The 16521-nt window shown below is 57.1% G+C and overlaps 8 protein-coding genes across 8 annotated transcripts; 5 read left to right on the top strand and 3 right to left on the bottom strand.

Moving 5' to 3' along the window:
- Window positions 1-26: 26 nt before the first annotated feature.
- On the top strand, window positions 27-860 carry L226DRAFT_542479 (uncharacterized protein; the record flags this gene model as incomplete). The annotated part of the gene is made up of 3 exons (XM_067682129.1): window positions 27-117; window positions 195-698; window positions 754-860. The coding sequence occupies 3 exons, from the start codon at window positions 27-29 to the stop codon at window positions 858-860; spliced, it is 702 nt and encodes a 233-aa protein (XP_067541894.1).
- A 270-nt stretch (window positions 861-1130) lies between these two features.
- Window positions 1131-1731, top strand: L226DRAFT_529731 (uncharacterized protein). The gene is made up of 2 exons (XM_067679679.1): window positions 1131-1597; window positions 1654-1731. The coding sequence occupies exon 1, from the start codon at window positions 1152-1154 to the stop codon at window positions 1536-1538; it is 387 nt and encodes a 128-aa protein (XP_067541893.1). The 5' UTR covers window positions 1131-1151; the 3' UTR covers window positions 1539-1597; window positions 1654-1731.
- Window positions 1732-2889: 1158 nt separating this feature from the next.
- L226DRAFT_452962 (uncharacterized protein) lies at window positions 2890-6286 on the top strand (the record flags this gene model as incomplete). Its single annotated transcript, XM_067675101.1, has 3 exons — window positions 2890-3999; window positions 4066-5673; window positions 5726-6286. 3 exons carry the CDS (start codon window positions 2890-2892, stop codon window positions 6284-6286), a joined length of 3279 nt encoding a protein of 1092 aa, XP_067541892.1.
- A 323-nt stretch (window positions 6287-6609) lies between these two features.
- L226DRAFT_477800 (DUF625-domain-containing protein) lies at window positions 6610-10945 on the bottom strand. Its single transcript, XM_067676771.1, has 10 exons — window positions 10322-10945; window positions 10125-10247; window positions 9861-10060; window positions 9658-9754; window positions 9524-9601; window positions 8388-9467; window positions 8160-8333; window positions 7927-8096; window positions 7720-7874; window positions 6610-7665 (listed from the first exon to the last, which is right to left on the bottom strand). The coding sequence occupies exons 1-10, from the start codon at window positions 10824-10826 to the stop codon at window positions 6882-6884; spliced, it is 3366 nt and encodes a 1121-aa protein (XP_067541891.1). The 5' UTR covers window positions 10827-10945; the 3' UTR covers window positions 6610-6881.
- A 134-nt stretch (window positions 10946-11079) lies between these two features.
- L226DRAFT_477797 (DUF55-domain-containing protein) lies at window positions 11080-12437 on the top strand. The gene is made up of 8 exons (XM_067676770.1): window positions 11080-11133; window positions 11190-11291; window positions 11359-11392; window positions 11447-11466; window positions 11520-11544; window positions 11601-11638; window positions 11691-11853; window positions 11905-12437. Exons 1-8 carry the CDS (start codon window positions 11086-11088, stop codon window positions 12252-12254), a joined length of 780 nt encoding a protein of 259 aa, XP_067541890.1. The 5' UTR covers window positions 11080-11085; the 3' UTR covers window positions 12255-12437.
- L226DRAFT_529724 (Phospholipase/carboxylesterase) lies at window positions 12319-13589 on the bottom strand. The gene is made up of 5 exons (XM_067679678.1): window positions 13393-13589; window positions 13242-13336; window positions 13112-13159; window positions 12802-13051; window positions 12319-12736 (listed from the first exon to the last, which is right to left on the bottom strand). The coding sequence occupies exons 1-5, from the start codon at window positions 13573-13575 to the stop codon at window positions 12479-12481; spliced, it is 834 nt and encodes a 277-aa protein (XP_067541889.1). The 5' UTR covers window positions 13576-13589; the 3' UTR covers window positions 12319-12478.
- Window positions 13590-13645: 56 nt separating this feature from the next.
- On the top strand, window positions 13646-15114 carry L226DRAFT_529722 (uncharacterized protein). Its single transcript, XM_067679677.1, has 3 exons — window positions 13646-14091; window positions 14143-14578; window positions 14670-15114. Exons 1-3 carry the CDS (start codon window positions 13741-13743, stop codon window positions 15014-15016), a joined length of 1134 nt encoding a protein of 377 aa, XP_067541888.1. The 5' UTR covers window positions 13646-13740; the 3' UTR covers window positions 15017-15114.
- Window positions 14672-16499, bottom strand: L226DRAFT_529721 (S-adenosyl-L-methionine-dependent methyltransferase). The gene is made up of 9 exons (XM_067679676.1): window positions 16221-16499; window positions 16057-16168; window positions 15959-15997; window positions 15794-15907; window positions 15583-15738; window positions 15381-15528; window positions 15277-15329; window positions 15167-15222; window positions 14672-15114 (listed from the first exon to the last, which is right to left on the bottom strand). Exons 1-9 carry the CDS (start codon window positions 16467-16469, stop codon window positions 15028-15030), a joined length of 1014 nt encoding a protein of 337 aa, XP_067541887.1. The 5' UTR covers window positions 16470-16499; the 3' UTR covers window positions 14672-15027.
- Between the last annotated feature and the right edge of the window lie 22 nt (window positions 16500-16521).

Here is a 16521-nt window from a genome sequence, read left to right as displayed (position 1 = left end):
ATTATATCGTTCGGGGCATCCTCTGGATGATGCCAGCGCGACTCAGATCTACTCTCTATCGACAGCTCGCACAAGTCAGTACCCGCTTTGGCTACCAACTGTCCACCGACGTCTTCCGTCTTCCCTTCAACCTCCTCCTGAAGTTTTCCATCGAGACTGCCCCCAATGAAGGGTGCGGCTTACGTGTCTCGCAGGCTCGATTCTCGGACTCCATGTACCTCATCTTATCGACTACGTGGTAGCCTCCTCCGGTTCATATACACTCATGAGCTGGATCGACGGTGACTGCTGTAACGATATATGGGGCGAGCTCACCCCTATGGACAAGGCGCGTCTCATAGCAGAGTTACGGGCCCAAATTCACTTCCTGCGCAAGCACACTATTGGACGCAGCCGGACTATCCGTGCTTCGTCAGGCGCACCCGTCTCTGACCCTCGCGTTCCCTGGATCGCGGATGACGGGCCTCGCATCTTCTCTATACCCAGCGACTTCTTCAAGCAGGTATGGCTTGGGCTCGATTACCCTCGCCAACGGGATACTATCAAACCTATCATACAACCCCTCGTGGATCGAGAGGACGTACCTATCGTCTTCTGCTATGGCGACTTGCTGCCGAAGAACATCATTTTGCCCGGTGGACTCGCCCGGTGGCGAGCGGGAACCACACCTCTGTATCCCATTGATTGGGAATACTCGGGTTGGATGCCTTTGCCCTGGGAGGCGCTCAAAGCGACGGCTCATCTGCGATCGAGATGAAGAGCAGTGGTATGGCATGATGCGAGAAGTGTTCCCTGATTATTCAGCGGAATTGGAGGCAGACTGGTTGTGGTGGACTAAGTCTGGAATACCGATTGTCTAACTCTTCATAGCTTCATAGTTTGCTTAGTTCTTTCTTGTCATCACTTCTGCGGCCATATTTCGTCGTTGTCGATTCAATAGAGCCGGATTCGTGATAGTGACTACTGTCTCTGTCTGTCACACAACCTGCCCACGAACACAGAATATTCGCAATCGCCGTGGCAGCTTGACATAACAAAGTGCCCGGTCGTAATTACCGTAACAGTGGGGTTAGGGCTGAATGACTTCATTCGCTTGGCGCTCAAAGCGATTGCTGGCCTCCAGCCTGTCACCTTTCCCTCATTGCACACTCATGTCTGGTGGCCCTCAGCAGTCCGGAAAGCCCCTCACGCCTCCGCCAGCGTACTCAGAGCACCTCGAACCTCACGAGCAGCATCCGTCGACTAACCAGGGGGCATCGACGAGCTCGAGCAGCCCTCTTTCGCCCGGGTTGTCCTTCCCCACACATGCGGCGTACTATGGGCCCACCCCACTACCCCAGCAGACGCAACTGCTACCATACTACGACCCTCGCTCGCCGTATGCTGTCGCAGAGGCGAATCATCGAGCGCGATGGCGTTTCATCACCGCTGCGCTATGGGCCGTTGCGATCTTGACGTTTGTGAGCTTCATCACTGGGTGGGAGGTTGAGGCCATGAGGGCGCGTGAGGCGAGGATGGAGGGGGTGTTTGCGAGGTGACGGGCTTCTCGCACGCCGGACGGACGCTTGGTCACCGGGGAATGGTAACGGTCGCGGAGGTGAGTCTTGACGACGAGCTATCCCAGCAGTCTGCAAGGGTTTACTCCGTACCTAGCTACCATCTCGAAGGCTGGCATCCGCCAGTCCTTCGCATCGCCTCTCGGCATTCGTGTAGTGCTGTTTGTGGTCCTGTCGCTCTCCTGTATCTCCACTACCCATATCTTGGACATCTTCTCACTGTAACATTTGGATCTCATGGCCTCCATACGTCTACTGCATGTCGTTCATGGTATCTGGATAGTTCACGCCCCGTAGATATCCCCCGCGAGGGTCATGTAGTCCCATATAGTACTGATTTCATCACTAATTACGTCGTTGTTCTTGGAATACAAGGCCAACAGTCAGACTGCTCTTAATGGAGCCCGCAAAGACGCATCCGGGAGAATGAAAAGAACGGAGTTAGGCTCGGCAGAAAATAATGGATATCACTGTGAAGGGACCGAAGTTCGCGTGGCCCACGAGACGAGAGCGTCCTTGGCCTCAGCCTGAGCCTCTTTCTTCCTCTTCCTTCCACCATCCTCTCAGCTTGCCGCCGACCGCCATGCTCGCTCTCGCTGCCCAGCTGCTCGTGCTCGCTGCTTCCCTTGGCTCTGGAACTGCACGCATATGTGTAGCAAACCACAATTCCATTGTCGTTCCGCACAATAGCGGGCTGGCTATATGCGCCTTGCCCAGCTGGGCGAACAATGACGACGCCCTTGAGACTGGCGGAGTGTAGACGCCGGTGAGTGGCGAAAGTGTCACGTGCATGGCTTGTTTGGGAAATTAAGGTTAGGTTTGTCAAGGTTTGTACACGGAATGGCCCGTGCGTGGGAAAGGGGCGCGGGCTGAATGGGGGCGTTGTGCAGTCCGGGGCGTCCGGCCGCCCGCCTTCTGACCCACATCCTCGATCAGAGCCCTTGCTCGACGCCAGCCACAGCGAGCGCACCCCTCTCCTCGCTGTCCGAAACATCCCCCAGCTCCTTCTATCTATTGCCTCTGCTGCCATCTCCCTCGCTGCATCGCGCATCGTTCGAAACTCCTCGCGTCACTCGCTCCTTCAGCTTCACTCGCACGCGTCGCGCATCCCCCCATCCTTGCACGTCGTCCCCGCCTACTCTATCGCTCCAATCTGCTCTAGTCCCTCGCCTGTCTGTATTGTAAGACGGCCGCACGCGTTTTCCTGCTCAGCTCTCCTCGTGCCTCCCCGGCTGTTCATGTTTGAATTCTGAATCGTCCCTCACTTCGTCGTCCTCTCTTCTTGTCTCTGCCATCCCTCCTTGCTCGTTCCTATTGTTGTCCACTGTTCATTATGACCTCCTCTCTCGCTGCTCGCCGCCAACTTCCCACATTTACCCCCTCCCAACCCTCCGACGAGGGCTACCTTAACAGGTCGCTCCTCGACAACATCGACGCTCAGGGGGACGCGGAGCCGATATCCTCGTCTGACTCAGAGGCTGCCGGCGCGTCTGCAGCGACGTATGGCTCCCTGTCGACTGCGTCCTCGGTCGGATCTCCATCCATGCCATATCACATATCCATGCAATCCCAGCTTGTCCCCCGTGCAGATTCCCCCAACCACGCTTTCGCCAGTCACATCAAGTCCGCCCAGCACAGTACAGACTTCTTCAATCAAGGATCGCAAAACAATACCACCCACTCAATGTACAACAGCATCAACAGCATCGGCCTCCCTACTTCTGACTACTCACTATCCTCAACGGAGCCCGATGCTCTTAATTTCTCATCGAGGGCCAACGGCAGCTTTGCTGCTGCTCCTATCAAGACGTCGACGTCCTTCACATCATTCCCCAACCGCTCGCGACACCCCACCTCCTTCCGTGAATCCACTAACACCTTCCCCTCCGCATACCCGACGTCGAACGACTTGTTCGGAGCTTCCCAAAACCCACTATCTCATCTATCCTCTCCGCAGTCTCAGGCCGCTATGTCCCATGGCCTTGACTCGCTACAGCATACAGCTCGTTCGTTCGAGTTCACCCCGGGTGGCTCGCATCTCAACGGGGGTTCGAGCGGGACTTCCCAGAGCAAGCCGTTGTTCGGCGACCCATTCAGGCAAGGCCTCGAATCTACGCCCACTCTCCTCCAGAAGCAGCAGGGCGGTGTCTCGGGTGCCCAGAGTCTCCTCCAGAATGGTCAGGCGCCTAACCACCAGCTCCCTTTCCAAGCACCCTTCACGAACGGCCTTGGTGGTCATTCGTTGAGCCATGGTCCACACATGCAGCCGCAGTACGGCGCACATCTGTCCGGAAGCGGTCCGGGGCCTGGACAGAACAGTGCTCAGGGAAGTGGGGCGACCAGCGCTCCGAGCATGAATCACACGAACGGTCCCGCGCCCAGTTCCCAGGTGCAGGAAGAGATCTCTACCATCTTTGTGGTAGGCTTCCCAGACGACATGTCGGTACGTAATCTTTCGATGTCAACATCCATGTGACAGTGCGCTGAGATCTCCTATTCTTGTTATCAGGAACGTGAGTTTCAAAACATGTTCACATTTTCGTCTGGCTTCGAGGCGGCTACTCTCAAGATTCCCAACAAGGAGTCGACATCGTACGGCAATGCCAACGGCCAGGGCGCCCGGCAAGGTCTTCCTTTGCCCTTCGGTGGCACCAATGACCCGTACAACCTCGTTACCATGAACCAGGGTGGTGTTCTCATCGACGGGAGTCGGGACGGCATGACTTCTTGGCCTGCGACTGGCCCAAACGACGAAGGACACTTCATGCAGGGCAACATGCCCATGCAGCCGCCCCGCAAGCAGATCATTGGCTTCGCGAAGTTCCGTACGCGGGCTGAAGCTCTAGAGGCTCGCGACGTTCTGCAGGGCCGCCGCGTCGACGTTGAGAAGGGCGCCGTTTTGAAGGCCGAGATGGCGAAGAAGAACCTCCACACGAAGCGTGGTCCTGGTGTCGGTCCTCTGGGACTCCCCTCTTTCTCAGGTGGCGTTCCTGGCGCAGCGGGCCCTGACAACATGTCAGGGCTCCCGGGCCTTCCAGCTGCGGGCGAGGCGCTTGCCCAACGCGATAAGCAATTGGGAGCGCTTGGGGCCATGGGCATCGACCTGGGTGGTTTCGGCCAGAGGCGTGACAGGTTGTTTGACGGTCGCGAGGATGAGGACCGTGACCGCAGGCGTGGAGACTTCTCTGCCATGGGACTCGGCGCTTATGGTAGTCGCGGTCCTCGCGAGCGTGCTGAAGAGGAAGAGCGGGAGCGCAAGCGCAGGGAGAAAGAGAAAGAGGCTGCGCGGGCGCGGCAGAACTCGTTCGCGTTTGAGGCCTTCCACTCCGTCCCCCAGCAGATGGTCCGCCAAGGAGCGAACTCTCTCCTCTCCGCGGAGAACGGTTTGGCTTCGAGTGGGTCCAACTTGCCATCGTCACCCCCTCTGCTTCAGAGCCTGCCATCTCAGTCTGAGGGCATGACGGGTCCTTGGGGCAACCTTCGGGATGTCAGCGCCTCTGCGGCTCTCAGGAAGATGGGCGTTCCACAGCACCATCTGTCTGGCCTCCCCGCTCGTCCTCAGTCACCTTCGGCGACCTCTCCTCCGATGCTTGAAGCTATCGCCACTCAGAATGGCCACTCTGCACCGGTCAGCCGCGCTCCGTTCTCGCCGGACTCCAACCCATCCTCGCTGCCGAGTCATCCTTCGCTTCCCTCTCGTCCTCATGCGCAGTCGCCGACTAGCGAGCCGCAGTCGCACGCCGGTCATGGATCCCTCGGACAGGTGTCATCTCTCCCAAACTCGAAGGCCTCGAGTGTCAGCGGCTCGCAGAGCGGACACGAAGATGAACTAGTCCGTTCTATTGGAGCGCTGGCAGTGTCGACGGATTCCGGATCTACGTCTCCGCAGCTGCCATCCCCCGCTTCCGGAACCAGCTCCGGTGGTGGACGCACGGGGAGCGACCAGAACCCGCCCATCAATACGCTGTATGTTGGCAACCTCCCCACGTCGACATCCCCAGGCGGTCATACCCTGAGCTACCTCGAGGACCGGCTTAGGGAGTTGTTCTCGAAACAACCCGGCTATCGCAAGCTCTGCTTTCGTCAGAAGAGCAACGGCCCCATGTGCTTCGTTGAGGTATGTCTTATTCTCTCTGTGTGCTCGTTCGGGTGCTGAGTATGTTTCGCAGTTCGAGAACGTGGAGTATGCGACGAGGGCGTTGACCGAGCTCTACGGCCACAACCTGAATGGTCTTGTCAGAAACGGTGGCATCCGACTGTCGTACAGCAAGAATCCCCTGGGAGTCCGGACCCCGAATAGCGGCGGTAACGGTCCATCCTTGCAACAACAGCAGCAGCAGCAGCATCACAGTCGGGAGATGCTGGATGGTAGCCGCGACTCGGTTTTCCCTGGGGATACCTACACCCGTCACGCAGACTCTGCTGATACGATCCGTGCTATCCGTCGCGATACCTCTGGCATGACCTCGCCGACCTCCTCATACCACTATACCACGTCTCCGCCTCCGCCTAGGTTCTTCTCCCCGCCTCCCCCTTCCGGGACATTCGGCGGCGCTCTCGCGACGTCGACGTCTTTCCCTCGCGCTAACCCACAGGGGTTTGGCTTCACATCGGGCACTACCTCTTTCTCTCCTTTCGGCATTCCTCATCCCTCGATACCCGATCAGCCCAGCGCTGACGCCAGCAATGACCATCTCTCACATCCACTTACCCCGGCGGCGGCCACCTAGAGGTCTGCTGCGCCGGCTGATGACCATCGCAAGTTCGCAATCGCAATCGCCCCTGCATGTACCAATTATGTGAACTCATCCTCTCATCTCACTCCTCTCTCACCCGCACCATATTTACTGTCTCCTCCGTACATTCCTGGACGTTCCTCCAATCAGTCTCCGTTGCACATATCGCGCACCATCCCAACCTCTTCATCACTGACATCCTGATTTCACAATCCCAGCTCTATAAATGAATTCTACAGATGCTTATAGTTGGCCGTCCCTCGTCGCCGTAGTATCCCTTAGTTTTCCCACTCTGACTCAGACCTTGCGTTGTTTGTCTGCATAAAGTACCGTTTCGTGCTCCGTTGTCCTGCATTTTGCATACATGCTGTTCTGCTAGTCTCTCATCTGGGTACATAGCACGCTTCTGTTCCTCACGATATGTATACTACTATTTACGCGTAAGCAGCAGTGCTGAGCGTTGAAACGTTGATCAAACAACATGGATCAGTAAAGCGGATTCTACAACATGCGTGCGTATCAACATAGCTGTACGACCGAGAACGAATACCCAGCATAACATAACCAGCAGCAAGCCCTCATCATTGTCCTAGCCATTGTCCCCGTCCTTCGTACCAGTACTTGAAGGACTACTGCTCTTCGTCGGCGACGCTGACGAGGCGACCGCTGCTCCCACTGCACCAAACTTAAGCTTCAGCTTCTTGGGTCCCTCCTCTGGCGCCTTGGGAGGCGCAACAGCCTTGACAGGCCCTGACGAGTCTGACTCCGGCGTCGGTGAAGTTGGGCTGGGAGTCGGTCGTTTCGACTTGTTAGCCAACCGCTCGAGCAGCTCGTCATCGTCGTCGTCGCGCCGTCGTTTGCTTCCCACACCGGCGTCCGACATGCCCGATATCCTCGGAAGAAGCGACGACCCGCCTTTCGACAGCGCGTCGAGGATGTCGCCGTCGTCCTCTGGCGATAGTGGAGATTTGATCGACACCTGTCGGTGCGAGATGCGGGGACTTGACGGCGGCTCCGAGGAGATGGAGTTGTACGAGACGGGGATGAAACCCCCAGGAATGGGCGAGTCGCGTCCGGGTGTAGGCGCAATGTTCTCCTCCGACCCTCCGAGGTCGTCGTCGCCACCGTAGTCCACGAGACCGCTGAATGGCGTCATGCGCGGCAGCCCGCTGAATGGTGGCTTGGGCGGGGCGCGAACGGGGATGCCCGTTTGACGCATGCCCGTGCGCTTGCGCTTCATGGTGCCTCGAGGCGGCGGCGTGCTGACGATGTGGATGGTCTCCTCGTCCTCGTCCTCGCCGTTGAAGTAGTCCTCCTCGGCGGTATCCATAAGCTTCCCCTGGCCCCAGCGCTGAGGTGTACTTGGGGTGATCCTGCGAATGGCTGTTAAAAACACCAGAGGAAACGTAGCGATGAAGGCAGCGTACCTCTCCACCTTCTCGACTGGTGGCGGCTCGATGTTCATCTCCCAGCGAGCAATGAAATCTCGGAACCTCGCGCCGACGACGGGAGACGCCGCTAGTGCTCGAATGGTATCTCCATGTTTCGTCATACAATGATGAATTAGCTCCTTGATGTTTTCCTGCAGAACAATGAGGTCAATGGTTCTCGTGAGGGTGCGAGATAGCACATACTCGACGCATGAAGTCGAAGAACTCCAAACATGTTGAACTGACAAGGTTGTCGCGCCTTGACTCGCGAGTCGTGAGGTCCAGGATGGGCGTGAAGATGTCGTGCTTGATCATATGCTTGAAGAGGTTGCCGTTCTTCAGTCGTAGACATGTGCGGAAGAAGCGGAATGCGGCTAATAGGACGATATCGTAGAGTAAGCCATAGCACGAAACACGTAGTAAAAGAAGCGTCATACCCAAGCGAAGGTGCTTATCCTTGGAGCGGAGTAGGGTGGCAACCCGAGGGGAGATGTTTGAAGATAGGACGAAGAAGTGACTACGGAAGGAGTGTTGTTGCGTGAAGTTGGATAGCAAGTCGCACAGCCATAGGAAGAGGTTGGTCTTCTCACGAGACAAGAAGAAGACCGGATCTGTGTGCGGGGGTTGGCGAGACATCCATCAGAGCTAGACGGTGCATAACGCACCTGAAACATCCTTCGACTCCGGAATGTCTTGGAACGGCTTGAAGAGAATGTCCATACAGTACTTGTAGAAGTAGTCAAGGAACTTCTCGACGCCCGGGTCATCCTTCCCGCGTTGCTGCAATAGCCTGAGCCCAATGTTTTGCTGACCCCCCGTCATTCGGTGCTCCGCGGAGGTAAATGGCACACTCACCGGACCGTCCGCATCGTTTGACATCATCTCAAGCAACAGCCTCAACGCCTCCCCAACCAGACTCTGCACGGCGAGGTCATGACTCCGTACGAGAACCTTGCACATGAGCACGAGCACGGTCTCCTTGTCGCGGATGTTCTTCCCACTAGCTTTCTCGCGTTCTAACGTACCGAGCTGCTTCAGCACGTGGCCGCGGACGCCGTTGAGATCATGGTCAAGGAGTGCCATCATAATCTCCCCAGAGGTAGCGATCATTTGGCGGCCCTCCTCGTCGTCTTCCGGCTGCGATAGACCCCACTGCACGGCAAAGACGATACCTCGGTCGACCAGTGTCCGGAACAGGGCCATGCGGGCAGGAAGCTGAACGTTCTTGCCCATCATACATAGCTGCTGCACGAGGAAGACCACTTCTCGACGTCGTGTGATTTCTTCCGGCGACAGCGAGCTGTTCGAAGATAATGAGCTCGCTCCGTTTGGATGCGCTGCGCCATTGGCCTTCGCCTCCGTCTGGTCCACATCCATCTTATCCAAATCCTTCGTCTCCGATCCTGCATCTCCACCCGGTCCTGAGTGCTTCGTAGGGAGGCCAAGAAGCGCGAGCAAATCGTCGTCCATGAACATTCCGGCAATCTCGCGGAGGAAAGTTGGGTCATTCTGGATATGTGTGATGATGTCGATCTGGTTGAAGATGATGGATGAGTTCAGGACGTTGAAGGTTGAGTCGTCAATGGCACGCGCAAGCACGACGTCTTTGAGAAACTGCAGTCGGTAAGTATGGTGAATCTTCCTCTGGATGGCGTCGTCGCGAATAGGGATGGGTTGATGGAAGTGGGCGGTCTCACGGAGAAAGTCGCGGTAGTTGGCCTTGTAGTTGGGGAATTCCGGGTCGTCTGTACAATACGATTAGACTCCGGCGACGTACACGAACTAGGGTAGGTACACGGACATTCGAGGATGCCAACTACGCCCTGGAAGATCTCATCATCCAGGATGTGCTCGTAGAGGCTGTGCTCATTCAGCAGCACTGCGGTAGCGTAGTTTGGATCAGTTGAATGCAAAGGGATCGTAACTGGGACTTACGGATAGTCTGCATGCAGCCGAACAGCGCATGTAAGTCTGCCAGGCTCTCAAGATCCTCCGCCTGATGAAAGACGTCAATCAAGGCCTTGATGTACTCCTGTGGAAGGATTAACCGAGGGGTTCGGAGGGACCGGTTCGGTAGTTGGTTAGAGGAAAGGGGACGGCTTAGTACCAGGGCGTGCGACCAGTGACTTTATACATACCTCATTTTGAATGTACTCACACACACGCTCCTTCACGACGGCTGTCCGTGCAAGAGTCTTGATCGCACTATCAATCTCCCCGATGATACCCATCTGCGGTTGAGGCAATCGACCTGAACGAATGATGTTTGCTGTCGTTACTGAAGGCTCGGGACCTTCAGGACCGATGAGGGGGGAGGACGTGAGGGTCATGTCTTCAGCTAGAGGCGGCAGTTAAGTGGGGCTGAGAATGAGAAACACGCTGCAAGAGTGTGCTGCACTCACCATTGACATTCATATGTCGCTGGACCTCCTCAATGAAGTGCCACACCTCCGCGCATCCTTCAGGGTCTTGGAAGCTGAGTGCATAGTCGACGCCGTCGGGCTCTGTCCAGACGATCAAGGTTTCTGCGACATTGAAGAACGGTTGAGTGACTGGCAGGAGGACACGCGTCGCACGCGTAGATAGCCTTATCACGCACCCTGCTGTCGTTGGTAAACGTCGGTGGCTCGGATGGTGGTCGTCAGGATGATGCGGTTGAAGTCTTCCTCGGCGCGGGCGATTAGGAGAGCCTCGTTGTCTTGGAAGTCACCGAAACAGAACGCGGTACCCTGGTCGACCCAGCGACTGCCGATGAGTTCGTAGACCTTGACGCGCTTCAGCTCATGACTGTCGTCCTCTGTCCACTGCTGCGAATCGTCGACAGCCCCCGCAGCCTGCTCCGCATCCACCCCTTCAACCGGGACCCCCACGAGGACCTCGCCCGAGGAAGAGGTACCTTCGACGACCTGCGGCGTATCCACGTCCTGTCCAGCCTGCACGGGCTGGACGCGTGGTTCTATCTCGGAGGATGATGAGGGCGTATCGGCATCGCGAGGCGGCTCTTGGGGGCCGGAGGAGTCTGGTTGGGATAGTGGCTGTTCTGCAGGCGATGGAGATGGAGACGCGGTCTGCGCGGAGCGACTGGCAGCATCCACGCTGCTCATTGCCGACGACGGCGTCGCCCAGTTAGAGAACACGAGGAGACAAAGAGCGGACGGAGAACGGGCGCGGAGGCAGCGAGGAAGGAGCCCAGGTGGTCGTTGATGAGAGCGAGGAAGGCGTGTTGTCCGCTGTTTGCTGCACGCTCCGCCACTTCTTCGTCACCCGCGCTGCTCCGCGCCTACCAGTCCTCAACGCGTCTTCGTTGTCTGCCTCCGCGTTTGTCTCCCCCTAGTTCACACAATGTCGCAGAAACACTGGCTTATGAAGGCTGAGCCCGACTCGCGCATCGTCAAAGGCAAGGACGTCAAGGTGCGCCTTCAGGACGTGGCTGTATGCGCGCGCGTCTCTCGAACGGAACGCGGTAGTTCAGTGTGGACGATTTCGAGGCCGTCAAGACAACGCCTTGGGAGGGGGTGCGCAATGCTGAGGCCAGGAACTTGATGAAAGAGATGGCGGTCGGCGACAAAGTGAGCTCAGAGCATGCCGCGATGTCCATATTGTGAAGAGCATTGCCGACGATCGTTCACATCGCAGGTTCTGTTCTACCACTCTAATTGCAAGAACCCAGGTGCGCATACATCCGCCACACTACCTACTTAACCGTCCTCAATCCTGCCAAAAGGGATAGCGGGGTTTGCAGAGGTACGTCCGTCATTTCAGACACTAGTGCACGCTGATGGGGCGCGTACATCCAGGTATCGAAAGAGGCATACCCAGATTGTGAGTATCGTCGTGGTTTGATTAACCCGGACATGACTGAGAACGCAGGACAAGAGACACAGCTTGGGATTCAGCGCACCCCTACTACGATGCCGTGAGCGAGCCAGTCTTCCCTCCACGCGCCGCCGTTAAGAGACCATCCACAGAAAACAGACAAGGATAATCCGAAGTGGCACATGGTCGACGTGACCTTTGTTTCGCGTGCCAAACACTTCGTTCCCTTGTCGCTACTCCGGACCATCGCATCTTCGACAGACGTCCCAGAAGACGTGTCCTACATCGGTGAAGATGGTGCGCAGGCGATCAAAGGTGTGCAGACATCCGACCCTTTACCGCAGCCCGTCACATTGACTTGAACAGGGATGGCGCTCGTCACCCGGGGCAGACTCAGCGTGCAGAGGGTCGAGGGGGAGACGTGGAGAGTCATCGAGCAGTTGGCAGAGCGCGGCGGGTGGGACGAGGGAGGGGCCGGCAAGCAGAAGACGAAAGCTAAGACCAAGACCAATTCCAGCGGTCGTAGTCGTAAGAAGGCAGTGGCCAAGAAAGATGACGAGGAAGAGGAGGCAGAGGCAGACGGACAATCCGAAGGAGCGCAGGAGGAGGATGCAGTCGCGGCAAAGCCGACTCAGTCAAGTCGTCGCAAGCGGAAGATTGAGGACACAGACGCTGCTGACAGCAGACCACGACGGTCAACACGCGCCAGGAGATAGTGCGTGTACAGCACATACCCTTCTTTCTCATGCGTCGTGGTTCTGCACATGCATTCGAGATGGTGATAGATCGGGTTTGCGCGAAATGTCTGACATCGTCGTGCGAGGGGACGGAACGATGATTGGAATAGACGTCGGTGATACAGCTTATATCAAGCTCACATTCGCCCATCCTTGGACGTGAACAAGCACCGCAGCTTCCTGAACGAGCGAACTCCACGCAGTCACTCCTGGGCAGGAACGACCTTCTTCAGGAAGGTCTTGAGGTCGTCCAGCTCCTCCGGATCAGCGGAGTGCGGCAGGCCCTCGTACGCGTGGAACTCGATGCCCCCATTGAGGACGTTCTCGGGCTCAACGTTGTTGATGCCCAGCTCCTTCTTCAGGAACTCCATAGACAACGTCGCGCGGTCGAAGCGCACAATCGGGTCCACCGTGCCGTGCCCCCAGAAGATGGGCAACTTTTTCGCATGGTCGGACACCATCTTGACAAGGCGAACTCGTCAGCCTCGCGTTGGATGACAACCGTCCTATGACCGAAGGCACTTACCGCCTTAACCTTGTTACGAATGGGCAGCCAGCCGCTGAGGATCCCGAGGCCGGCGAGGCGTCGCTCTGTCGTGAGCCCCGTCAGGAGCGACATCGCGGCGCCCTGCGAGAAGCCCCCGAGGACGATGCGGTTCGCGGGGATGCCTGCATCGACCTCGGCGGTGATGAGCTGGTTGAGGGCGTACATGGTCTTGAGCATGCCCTCCTCGTCCTCACGGGCATTGATGCTTCCGAACTCGAAGATGTCGAACCTGCATATTGAGCCCGTATGGGTCAACCTGGTCGTGTCAATCTGGACGGTGCCCACGTACCATGCGGGCATGCGGAACCCATTGTTCGCTGTAACGGGTGCAACGGGTCTGGAACGAACCAGTGAGTAGGTGTAGTTGCGTCGCGAAATCGGTTTCGTGGGGAACGGCTTAATGGCCAGTCAGCACCTACGCGTGAGGCAGGATCCACTTGACGTGCTGGAGGTTGCTATCGCGAGCATACATTTCCGCTAATGACTGCCAGCCAGCACCAGTGTCTCCGAGACCCTACATAGCTGTCAGTCAGCCTGCAAGCTACCTTAAATCGCGTTAGCCACACGTACATGGACGAAGATGACTGTTGCGGTGTGCTTCGCGCGGGGAGCGACGATCAAGTATTTCAATGCTGCAGCAGCCATGTTCGTAGTGGTGTGCAGGACTTGCGGGGCGTAGCGCGACCTGTATGAAGCTAGTGCGGCGAGGAGGAGAACAAGGAAGGTCGCGGTAGTCACGACGGTACGAAGCATACTCAACTACCGGGCGCTTTCCATCGATCGCGATCGCGACTACGGCCCGCCGCGGAGATGTTGATGCTTTTGCTCTCCAGAACGGTCTTGAGCTTGAAGTTGGCTTGCTCGACCAGCGGCCGACTCGTCTCTATCTCACGAAAGTCCTTGCTTGTTCTCCGCACCATGTCTGACGACGCATCCATACCCGCTACGACCGCACCAGCACCCGCCGATCCTCCAGCGGCCAGCCCCGCGCCATCGCCCTCCGAAGACCAGCCTCTGTCGAAGAAGGCCCAGAAAAAGCTCGCAAAGGCCGCATACATCGCGGAGCGGAAGAAGGAGCGGCGAGCGGCCGAGAAGGAGCGCAAAAAGGAGAAGAAACGCGCCCTGGCGGAGAAACGGGCGGCTGGAGAGCTGGACGAGGAGGAAGCGGCACGGGACAAGAAGAGGCAGAAGACGGAGCAGGGTCCGCGCACGCCGTTCAATGCACGCGTGGTGGTTGACCTTGGGTTCGATGACAAGATGTCGGAGAATGTGAGTGTGCTATGTCGCCGCATAGTTCACGCGATGATTGAATGGCCGCAGGAGGTGAAAAGTCTCACTTCGCAGTTGGCGTACACGTACAGCGCGAACCGCAAGGCCGTGCATCCGTTCTCGTCGTTGTTGTTTACTTCGCTGAATGGACGGACGATGACGCGCATGGATGCGATGAATAACGCGGCGTATAAGCGGTGGGTCAACGCCGAGTGGTGGGAGGAAGACTATCGTAGGTTATGGGAAGACAAGCCGGATAATAACGCGCAAGAACAACAAATCGTTGCAGCTCAGGAGGACGAGGGTGCGGACAACGTCGAGACAGGTGAAGGTGCGGAGGGCAAGAAGTCACTGCGAGAACGCGCGCCGAGCAGAGCGGACCGAGAGACGGTGGTATACCTGACCGCGGACTCGGAGGAAGAGTTGACGGAACTGAAGGAGGGCGAGACGTACATCATTGGCGGGATTGTCGACCACAACCGGTACAAGGTAAGCGCAGTCTATACATCTCCCCCATGTGTACATATATGCGCGAATCGACTCTTTTCGTCTGGAGATACCATGCTGACTGACGACATAGAACCTCTGCCTGAACAAGTCCCAAGAACACAACATCCGCTCCGCACGGTTACCCATCGGGACGTACCTCGCCGAGATGCGCACCCGTAAAGTCCTCACGGTCAATCAGACCTTCGAGATCCTCCTGAAGTGGGTTGAGACACGGAGTTGGGAACAGGCACTATATGCGGTGATGCCGAAGCGCAAGTTCAACAATGAGGGTAGAAGGAGAGGCGGGGCCTCCAGTTCGAAAGGCGGGGATAGCGCCGACGAGGTCGAGGAGGGCGGAGAAGAGGGTGGTCAGGAGGGAGAAACCCGGGTGGTCGATTTGGCGGAGGTGGAGGAGGACACGCCGCAGGCTTCTTAGCCACACATTACTCAGTGCTCCAGGACGTCCTTGAGATTTGTCTCGCCAGAACCTCTCTCTAGCGGCTTTGGCTGGTTCGGTGCAGGTTTCCATCCAATCTGGGACGGACGAAGGTGAACGATGAAAGCAGACCTGGACGGTGATACGTACCACGTAGATAACCTGGAATGTTGCCGGAACAGAACCATCTTCATGACCATGCATTTCTGATGCCGGTGTCAGCAACTTTGCCTCCATGAGAGCGACACATTGAACTGCACCTTTGTAAATCGCCGACGCAGCTACGAGAGTGTCACGGTGGATGAAATGTCGCCTGAGAACCCTGCTGAGCATGGCCGCTCCGTTAAATTGCTGACACTCCTACCGTCCAACTACTGCGTTGCTCTCGCCCATATCCTGCAAATCTTCCAGCAGCTCCCACATGGAGGGATAGGCCACTTTGATCTCATCCACGTCGACTGTAAGTAGCGTGAAGCCCGCGCGTCCCAGCAGGTTGGACATGTCTCGTGAATCTGCGGGTTGTTGCTTCAGGAATGACGCATTTACTGGAGAACAGAGGTGCGTACCAGTCATAGGGGATATGTGTGGCGAGATTCCTCCTTCGCGCTCGACTTCTGCCAGCTGAAGGGATGTTCGCAGCTCGAAGAGCGTATCTCCGCCGAACAGCGCGCCGAGGAAGACACCATCGGGTTTGAGGGCCTCTTTGATTTGGACGAGAATTCCTGTTGCCTAGTCGTATCTCAAGTGCATCGAGCTCGCAGCCATATGCGCGCTCACCTGGTAGGTCATTGACCCAGTGAAGGCTTAGACAGGATACAATGGCCTCTTGCGAGTTGGGCGGGATGATTTGAAGTAAGTTCTCCTCATCCGCATGTATCCTTTCCACGGGAACTGTATTTGTTGGATCATGCATCACGTCAGCAGTCAGAGAAAGGCGCGTACCTTCGAACTCATCATCAGGGTCCCTGTTGAGGAGCTTTTCTGTGAGTTCGGCCTGTTGCGTCAAGAGGTACTGCGAGAGGAGGGTATTTGAGACGTACTGCTCGATTCCAACATGACCACTTTCCCTGCGGTCTCCGTGTCAAGCAGTTTGGAGAAATGACCGGGGCCAGAGCCCAAGTCCAACACGCTACTGAACTTGCGTTTGATGTCCTGCATGCCTTGCCTCAATACATCCGGGACAGCGCGCACAGAAGACTCGCACCTGCATACGTTCCGCGAGCGCGTCTGCTATCTCGCTCCGCACGTAGTCCACGGTTCTGCTACGCTCTCCACCATCTCGCGCAGCAGCGCGGTCCTTCTGCATTTGTTTGACATGGCGATCGAAGACCTGGAACGGACCAACGGAGTTGGGATTGACCGGAGATGTAGAGGAGACGGAAGCGAGGCAGCGTCGTTGTGGTGCGAGAACGCGACATAAAGATCCGCCTCTGATTACACCGTAACCCAGCATGGTCGACCGGCGCACGCTGTCGGGAGAAGTTGGAAAAGCGGGAGAAGACGCG

This window comes from Lentinus tigrinus (genome assembly GCF_003813185.1).
Source record: "Lentinus tigrinus ALCF2SS1-7 unplaced genomic scaffold L226scaffold_2, whole genome shotgun sequence".
In the NCBI taxonomy this organism is placed as follows: Eukaryota; Fungi; Basidiomycota; class Agaricomycetes; order Polyporales; family Polyporaceae; genus Lentinus; species Lentinus tigrinus.
This window is presented reverse-complemented; position numbering and strand designations above follow the sequence as displayed.